General features: G+C 39.4%; 1 protein-coding gene across 1 annotated transcript in view; it reads right to left on the reverse strand.

Moving 5' to 3' along the window:
* Positions 1 to 10162, reverse strand: part of LOC117495243 (epidermal growth factor receptor substrate 15-like 1) — a 33498-nt gene extending 23336 nt beyond the window's left edge. Inside the window, 14 exon segments of the mRNA XM_034146394.1 lie at positions 305 to 367; positions 1377 to 1399; positions 1402 to 1532; positions 1630 to 1787; positions 2468 to 2484; positions 2487 to 2576; positions 2579 to 2708; positions 3553 to 3612; positions 3867 to 3992; positions 5038 to 5106; positions 5378 to 5473; positions 5816 to 5863; positions 6992 to 7081; positions 10079 to 10162. Coding sequence (XP_034002285.1) covers positions 305 to 367; positions 1377 to 1399; positions 1402 to 1532; positions 1630 to 1787; positions 2468 to 2484; positions 2487 to 2576; positions 2579 to 2708; positions 3553 to 3612; positions 3867 to 3992; positions 5038 to 5106; positions 5378 to 5473; positions 5816 to 5863; positions 6992 to 7081; positions 10079 to 10162 — 1185 coding nt within the window.

A 10162-nucleotide genomic window follows, 5' to 3' on the forward strand; every position in this document is an offset into this window, starting at 1 on the left:
GAAAGCATTTATAGGTTCATACACTGTAGGTCCATGTTACCTACCCACAACTTCAACATTATAGCCTGAGAGAGGAGGAAGAGGGGACGTTAGACACTTCAGCAGTGAAAGACTTGCAGTACAACAGTGGGGAGTAAATATCTTGATTTACCTCATCTTATGTTTACCATTACTGTGGGTTACATTTGTAACTTTTTCGAGGGATTTTGGAGATAAAAACACAGTGTCTAGCAGACAAATGTGTACACCTTTAAGCCCAAATATGCTAAGGGTGAACAAAATGAGAGAAGAGAAAAGGACTCACCCTTCTCATTTCAGACAGAGCAGCCATCTCCGATCCCACTGGGGTCATGTATCCTGACATACTCTGCACACAGAGAGACAATACTTAGTTTATGATTTTGTATCATCAGCAACAGGTTTAACTCATCCAATGTCAAAAGAGACAACACCTTTGGAAATACATTAGCACTAGGTTTCCTGTTCTTTTTTGTTACATAATGTTATCATGATGTCATGCTGTAAAGGTACAAAGTTAACGATACTTGGATTAACCAGTTAATGGTAAAACAATCACAGAAAGGAACAAGTACAATGAACATTACTAGAGCCCTGGATGGAAAGAGGGTGAAATTAAGAAATTAAGTATCTTGCTGTCTTCATTTAACTTATTATTATTTAACACAAGGAACATAAAAAATAAATACGTAAATCCAGGATTGTCTGAAATAAAGAAATTTCCCTTGCTACAATCCTAAAAAGGTAATGAGAGCCGGGTACTTCCCCAATACGTCATGACAGCGCCCCTTTTTTGGTGAAAACATATGCGGTCATTTGACTGGCAGTAAATACAGATTCTGAAGTAAGGCAGCAGGCCAACACTGAATCTGGGATTTCCTTGGCATCATACTTCAGCTGTGACAAATTGTTTCCCACCAACGTACAAGTATTGACTGACCATTCATTTTGTTTTCTCTGTGGAGGCCTGAAGCCACAGATAGTTTATTTTATCATTTTTTTAAGTAAACAACATTTTAACTTTGGTTCTTTTTGTTGTTTGACGTGCAAAACACAACACAGAAAAATAAAAAGGCATGAGAAAACATTTTCACCGGAGAGTGGGCAGGGCCATTTCGCCAGGCAGTGACACAATTAATGGAATCTTTGGTTTATCATTTCTTGGGCTTCCCACAATTAAATGAACCAGTAATCGAACCAGCAACCCTAAGATTAGTGGACAACCTGCTTTACCTCCTGAGCCCTATGAATTACATAGATACAGTATACTGTATATTGTTGTGTGTGTGTGTGTGTGTGTGTGTGACATGTGTGTGTGACAAGTGTGTGTGTGACAAGTGTGTGTGTGTGTGACCTACTGGTACAGGGGTCCCTCTCTCTGGGGGGGTAACATGTCGGCAGTCAGGGCCTGTGGAGGGTCGATGCCCTTGCTGACCTTCTGCTGGATGAGATACATGGCGAGGGCAAACTGCTCCCTGGTCAGCTTGCCTAGCTGCCTGGTGTCTGCCAGAGCCCTGCAGGGAGGAGCAGACGTTCAACAGAATTACATTGGGCTAACTCAATTATACTGAGCACACTGACCCCACTGTGCGAGTCTCTCAGGGTCCCTACCATATGTGGGCCAGGAGGTTCTGAGAGAGTCCAGAGTGCATGAAGATGTCCTTTACTTCATGCCCGCTGACAAAACCGTCCAGATCGGCGTCAGTCTTCAGAAAGATGTCGTCATAGCGACCACGGTCTGACACTGGGACCACCCAGTTCAATGAATGCTGAAACCGAGATAGAGGAGATGCTCATGTTGAAATTCTTTGTGTCTTTGACTCAAAACAAGTCTTGAATTAAACAAATGTATGTTATATATGTTTTAATTAAACATAAATCTATTCAGAACAAGTCAGTATGGCTCTTCTTCAGAGAGCATTATCCAGGTGGTTATGGCAGATATGGCAGGGTAGAACTTTATGAAAAGTTCTTCCCAAGAAACTATTTTCCAGGACATTTTCAATCACTGGGTTTTTACGTGATAGTCATAAAGTCCTGAAGAGTGCTACATACAGCCATCAGTACAAAAGACCAATCTAATATATGTTTATTAATGTACATTTTTGTAAACGGTGTCCCAAACAGTGCACCACTACAGTGTTTATTTAGAACAAAGTAAGCATTGATGTAAAGAATAATGCAATTTAAATATACTTAGTAGGATAAAAATGAACTGTTGCTTAGATTCCTTTAACTTTTTTATTGTGCCTGCTTTTCAATAATGTTTTGGCTTTGTAATGAGTGGTTTTATGGAGAGCCACAGAGTATTAAGATAGTTATGTAAAGCCAAAGCAAATAAATAAAGGATTTAAAATAAATAAAGGTTTTAACCATAACTATTCCTCCAGTTTGAGTTATATTATGGATTATAGTGTCTGATTAATGGAGTGTACATAGTGTGTATTACCTGTCCAGACTTGAGTGGTGTTTGGGCGACAGGCTGCCGGTGCTGTTGAGTGAGTTCATGCTGCCATGAGAGGGTGTGGAGCGTAACGAGTCTTTTGGTGGGGGGGGCTTGCAGGTAGTCCAGTGGCAGAGCCAGCCACTGAGCCCAGACTCTTCTTCCTCTTGGACGGCGGGATGAGGGAGGAGGGGAGGAGGGAGGGGACCGGCTCCTTCTCCAAGGCCCGGTACACCAGGTGCATGGCCTAGGGTGAGCAGATCCTGCTGTTAATGCATTCTAACTGGCTGCATATAAAGCTTTTAGAAAACTCATTTTGATCAAAACCTGGTATTCCCCCCCAGTCCAGACACACATTCTAATACCGAGAAAGAAATCGATCTAGTATTTATTAGGGTCAGAGCACAACAACAGGATGAATTGTCATAATGTTATTGTAGGAATTATCTTATTTTTAATAAAATAATTGCATTGTTGTGGGCCTAAACATGTTCAGAAACACCATTTTATTTGGCACAAAACGTGTACATAGTGTATATGTACATAGCATAGGATTCTTTAACATAGGGGTGGGGAAATGACTTAACAGCGCCACCTAGAACGCAACGCCCATATGTGTGTTGTCCTACTTGTGCTAAATTAGGTGGGTACATGTAACATGTGGAGACGACCAAAAAAGGATATTCTTGGTATACCCTAAACCCAACAAAAAGTCAGATTTTATGAATATTTTGGCATCTTTTTTTACAATTTTGGGTCTACAGTGTCTTTACTGAAGTGACGGTATTGAACAGGCCGAAATAGAACCAGTCCCCAGTACGTGGACTGCCAGTTTGTTTTACATTAGGATGCCGCACTATAAAAAACTCCCCTTACAGATTTCATGTGATTGACTGATTTTGTCAGTACCATTTAAAGATATTTGTCTCTTAATCATTGAATAATCCTGACAGATAACACTAATCTTAATACTGATCTAAATAATAGTAATTATCCACAGACCACCTTCTTAGGCTGTTTTGGGGGCACAGTTGCGTCAGGCTATAGAGAATCAAACCTAAAACAGTACAAATGCAAAAGATAAAACTCACCACTGCAAACTCATCTCTGTCCAGGTGGCCATCTTTATCAATGTCACTCAGGTCCCAAACCTGGCAGCAGGAAGTACACATGATGAGATCATTCAGCGCGATGAAAGGGGTAACTGATCTCTAACATATGTTATTTCATTCATATGAATCCATGTTGGAAGAAAAGCAAGTTATTTGACAAAGTTACATATAACAGTTTTGTTAGCCACGATGACATTCATGCTACTTCATATTTGTCGGGGAAACAGATCACATTTATGTTCTGGTTGAGTATTTTAACCATCGTCATAGAATCGACAAGCTTAAGTCAATACCTTCCCAAGGACGTCCAGAGGTAGCTTGGAGTTGATTAAGACTGGTTTCACCTTGTCTCCTGACAGCAGGCCATTGACTGGAGCCAAACTCTCAAAAATCCCATCAAATGTATTCTTCTCCTCGGGCTACAAAGAAACACACAGGTTATCTTAAAAGCCTGATCTAAATGTTATACTGACCAAGCCTCACTCTGTCTTTTGACTTCACAAAGAGCTCCAGATTATTCTTCAACTCTATGGTTTACTACTGAGTGTTAAGAGCATGAACAATATAATACTATGTGAGAGTTATTTTTGTTGGAAGTAATGAAAAAAAAAATGAAATTTTACAGTGTGAAAAATGAACAATACCGATATATCTGCAAACTAATTTCTTGTAAATGCCGATGTTTCATTTGTAAAGTCTTTAGTGTGTGTGGTGTGTGGTGTGTGTGTGTGTGTGGGTGGTGTGTGTGTGTGTGGTGGTGGTGTGTGTGTGTGTCCTAGCATTACTATACTTGTGGGGACCTAAATCTCTTTACACAGTCACGTGTATCATGAGGGAAATCATTAATTTTAGGGTGAAGACTTGGTTAGGGTTAGGCATGTGTTGGTTATGGTTTGGATAAGTCTCCAGGAAATGCATGTAAGTCAATGTAATGTCCCCTGAAGTGATGTATACATGGTATGTGTGTGCGTGTGTGTGTGTGTGTAAAATCAGATGACACTAATGTAGTGGGTTATTTTAAAATCGGGTGGAGCCGATGGTTGTGGTTTCTCGTGTGTGTGTGTGTGCGCAGTTCACTGAAAGAGGAAAGAAATGATTGGCAGGCATTGAGCTTTGCTCAGCATGGTGTGAACTGAACAGCTGACCCTGAACAGCCCAGTTATCTTGATAATAGAGCCAAACGCGTGTGAGAACACTTTGACTGCTCCTGTGGTTTAACACCTATAAAAGCAACATGGTGCACTTTTTTATGTTCCCACGGCCCTCTGCCATGCACAGCTGCAGCTCCCTGTTTTAAGCAGAAACTGCCATTACTATAACTATTGTTGCTAAATTATTTCTTATTTGTAGACCCCCTGTGGTTCGTCAGCATGTGTGATAAACAAGAATTAATTGTTATAGCATATCTATATAAGTGTTTCAAGTATATAGTGTGTGTGTGTATATATATATATTTCAACACACCCTGACAGCCCAGTGTAATTCGCTGGAGGGAGGAGCTGTGCTGCTTAGAGACGGACTGCTGGTGTCCTTCTGAAATAAGACAAACAAAGATGGCCGTCACATAAATGTCACATCATCATCACTAGCTGGATGGATTAAAGACCCATCTTCTTCTCTGATATTGAGAATTTCATACAAGTTTTAATAACACGATACATATAATTAATTTAGAGTGTTGTAAAAATGTCAAAAGGTTTGTTGTTATTTACATATTGATGCAAAATACCAGAAAATAACTGTTGTATCTTGTTTGATTGCAAAGAATTAATGGGATTCAGTTAAGTGATGAAGTCCTACTCACAAACTTGGGTGGGGGGATTGTGAGGTTGAGGCTGGAGAGACTGACTTCATGACCATTCTGAGCGCAGGCCACCAAACGCAGAGCTACGTAAAACCCCTGAGACAGAAAACACACATTATTATCCATCAGTCTTATTCTCTAACTCAGATAACAAACACTGATGTAGCATGATGTATCAAAACTGTTATTGAGAAATGAAATAACAAAACATAGAAACATTATTGAACAATATTTAAACATTAGAACAATTCAAATGTTCTCTTTGCCTTTTCAGATAAATGTTTGCTGAACAAGCATTAAAGGATTTGGGGTTGTATATACATGTGGTCATCTGAGATCAGGTATTTAAGCATAATGGCATCTATGGTGCTTTAATATTTCTCTGTTAAGCACATTCTCAAAGTCAGAGCACTGGATGAGAAGTCATCTGTTCCCTACCTGTTTGTCAAGATATCCTTTACCATCGGGATCGGCCAAATCCCAAATCTGAAACACAAGACACAAACACGCAAAAGTGAAGAAAGTATATCTAATTCAGTGATATATTTATGGATTATAGAAGTATTTTCATTTCAAAATACTCTTTACTCTTCCTGTAAAACAAAAGGATTTTTGTTGAGTCATCTTGAACTCAGGGGCAGATTCATTAATGCTCAAACATGAGGGCGATGCCATCACTCCGTGGAAGCTTTTTGAAGTTGTCAAATGATAAGGAACAACTAATCACACAAGGCAGATATCCTTACTCCCATAAATATCAGTTTTCTGTAAATATGGAGGAGAAGTGATCATTTTATTGCAGGGCTACCATTATCCAAAGCTTAGGATCTGTCCATCACTTCCTATATATCTGAGTAGCCTTCTAAAACACACATACACACAGAGCGACTAAAGCAGAGACAAAAAACATGTTTTGGGAATACACTGTTGTCCCAAAGACTATATTAAAATGAATAATTTAAAAACAATGATTTGAAGAAGACTAGATGTTACAAGGAGCTAGTTCTGAGGGTTTAGCAACGTCCTGCGCAACCTGCTTTAGTGCCCTTGAAAAGTCAGCACGAGAGTAGGCACCAAGCAGGTGACTGATGCACATCTTGTCCTCCAGGCGATAAAATACGCTGCATGTGTACAACCACTAGATTTGGTATTTTGAAGGAATTTTTTGATCATTTTTACCAATTCTCTCTTCTCGCGTGGTCAAAAATGTTTAAATCTGTGTGGCAAATGCTATCAGAACAAAAAACTGCTGCAACAACTTGAGACTTGAAAGGTACATAAAGAGCATGGGTGATCGCTATTATATTCTTTGATTGTAATGTTGCAAGCCCTTACAACCCTTATATATAGGTACCTTAACAAACAAGTTCCAGATGAAGTAAATCCCTTTTATTTGGCTTGTACTGTTGACCTGCAATCTTCCTCTAAAGATCCCCTTTCGCCTCTAAAAAAGAAAACAATGTTTCTTTGTGGATCTTTAAGGGTTAAATCAAGTATGATCCACAAGCAACTGCTAACAGCTGATGTATGAGACACACATACCTCTCCAGCTCTATAACAAGTTACATTGACACCCTCCTCCAGTACACAGAAACACGGTATTCAACAACCTACCTTTCCCAATGTAATGTCAGGGAGTCCAGACTTCTTTAGGAACAGGCAGCTTCTGTTGGTCCAAACTCTACCCGTATTCCCAGGGTCCCACTTGGAGCAAACGTTAACATTTTGAGTGATTGAATTAAATACATTGTAATGACAAATGTCATGCTTCCATATCCTCCTAATGAACTCTCACTTAAAACATGTGATCTGCCATTCATGTGTGTTTCAAGAACTATGATAAAGGCAATTATACTACTCTTATTGTATAAATATATAGTTTATTAATATTTGGCTCATCATCTTACCTGTCTGTAAAAGTTCTCATATACAGGGTTCCCACTAGATAACTGTGGCAGAGATAAAAAAATGTTAAAGCACTATAAACAACCCAATTCCCTTCTCTATCTCTATATAAGTGAGGTTCCTTCAGCTAGATGTTCTGAGAGCCTGTTAGCACTATATTCTTATATTTACTACAACCTCAGAATGACCTTGCCACAATAAGCCATGTCAACTACACCAACTCAAATTGCCTAGCTGCGCCTAGAATAGTGCTCTTCAAAATCCTTGCTGAGTATCAATTCAGCTGAAATATCACAAAGCACTGCAGCGCACAATCAATAACAAAATGAATATTCCAAAATAACTACATTTCCAGTTATGACTGCTGCACAAGCACAGCAGGCTTGATGAATAACAGAAAACATGTAAGGGGGATCAGATAAGCAGGATACTGTATTCCCTTACAGTTACGGAAGAAAGATGTTATCAAATGATAAAAATGTTAAGACCAATATCAAGACAACAATGTAACAATATATTTTAGGAGGCACATGCTTAAACCACAGCTTATCTACCCATTCATTATCACAGCCTCTAGTTCAAAGAAAGCTTTCACAGGGTGGAAATGATCCCATTATGTTGTGTTCAAATGTGAACAGGGAAATAACATCACATCAAATCAGTGCAAGCTGTGCCTTTCAGATGTGGATATACACTGTCATATCAGGAATCAACCCATAATTTGTAAATGATACAATTATTGAACAAAACTTGGAATTTTTTCCTTCTGATTTTCATTTAGGGCTCATTTAATTCACTTTTCTTAAATGCAGTTGACAAATACTGTGTTTCCTTGATGAGATTTATTTTCTCAAGTCAATATTTGCCTTGTACTTAATACAAAAGTAGCAGGTTACATTACTTTATATGGATTAGGTTACTGTTTACATGTTTTACATGTAAATAGTATTTTTAACGGAATACATTTTTTAAGAAACACTTTCACCCCCAGTAGACTGGAGAGCCAACTCACATCAGCATCATTAGCCAAGCTAAGCCCAGGTTAGCTGAGGTTAGCCTAGCCTGACTCTTGTATAGCCTGCATACTATTTAGCATTCCTCCTGTTTAGCCTGCCTCCTTTGCCTCCTGTTCAGCCTGCCTCCTGTGCCTCCTTTTTAGCCTGCCTCCTGTTTAGCCTGCCTCCTAGCCTCCCTAGCATGTTTATCACCATCCTCACTCTACTTGACATCAGCGCTAGGCTAGCTAAGGTTTGCTAGCTGAAGGACTGAACGGTATCATAGTTTAAGATGCTATGTTACGTTTAACGTGTGCATGCCAGCATGTACCCAAATGTGTATACAGTGTACGATATGCTTATTGTCTTTAAATGTGTAATTAGTCAGTTTATTTCGTAATTTGTTGTCGTAGGTAAATGGCAGCACGGCTAACTGGCAACAGCTGATGCTAACAAGCCCGCTACATACGGTACTGAAATAGGCCTGAACCGACCAGCTGACGGGTTTATTTGTAGCGTGCATTTCAAAGCGAGTTCATGTTTAGTTCAAGTCAGTTTAAATTACAATGTCATGAACCGAACATACTGTGTCATGCTATAAATGATCTTATCCTTAAGATGAAGTGTAGAGTCGTAAATTGCTGCAATCTTTACCTGGGTGAGAGATGTGAGAGCTGGCCATCTTCCCTGTGCTGCGGGAACGCACCCACCCTCCTCTCCAGGGAAAACGCTCCCCTTAGCGGACAAATCCCAATGCCCGACAACACCCGGCAACAGCAAGCTGCCAACTCCATTCAATTATGCTCTTTTACCTTGCCTACACTGTTTGCACCTTTATGATTATTTCTTCAAAACAATTTGACTAAAAAGTGCTTGCCATACTTGTTGGAGTTGTTTGCCCCCTACAGTCATACAGGGTGTGCAGACTGTAAAAGCATGGCAATAAATATACTGACATTTGTTTGAAAAAAAACAACATAGCATTTACGACACAATCAAAGTTATTTTTCAGCTGCTCTAAGGAAACACTATATTTGTTAGCTTTCAAGTGTAATTTATGAATTAAATGTGGAACAACTCATTATTTAATAAAACTGCATTATTTAATATCTTGACCAAATGGATTTTCATTCATAAAAAATCGTTTATAACAAATGTTTGCTGCATTCAGCCTGGAATCACTGATTTAAAATTCCTTTTAAAAGATCAATGATTTCAGTAGATTTACTATCTTTCACTGGCAAAAACGACATCAAGCATGAGACTATTCCTCAGCCTTCCTAACATATAAGTGTAACTTGGTAACTGAAAGGCAATAAAGCAAATGGCTGTGTCATGGGACGATTATACTGTCCAAATATAATTCAACTTAAAATGTTCATGGTCAAATATGAGTGGTAAATAACTGTCCAAAAACCATTGACAAGTTCAGTGGTCGCAGGTGTCCCACTGCTGCACTCTGCTGTCCCACATCTCTGTGGACTGGACTTGCAAGCTGGCTGTTGTTCCATGAGAGTGTACATACAGTACATCAGTAATTTGTTTGTTTACTGATATGCACGCAAGCAAACACTTGCACACACAACATCAGTTTTTAAGAGTGTTACCTTCTGAGGGGGAATCCACAGGGGCACTGCTGCACTTGGCCAAACAAGGATTTATTTCCATGTGCCTGCATTGGACACTCAATCTGAAAATAGTTGCTGTGCATTTGATGGAGTAAAAACAGGTTGAATAATTTCATTGGTGTAGGAGGAAATACAATTATTAAAATACATTGTGCCATGAACACTTGCTGTACCCTTTGATACAGCTCGAACCATTTCTTCTGCCTGGGTGCCGGGCCTGTTTCCATCAGGCTGGACATCCACTCTGAGTCAGACAT

This window comes from Trematomus bernacchii, unplaced genomic scaffold, assembly GCF_902827165.1.
Source record: "Trematomus bernacchii unplaced genomic scaffold, fTreBer1.1, whole genome shotgun sequence".
Classification (NCBI taxonomy): domain Eukaryota; kingdom Metazoa; phylum Chordata; class Actinopteri; order Perciformes; family Nototheniidae; genus Trematomus; species Trematomus bernacchii.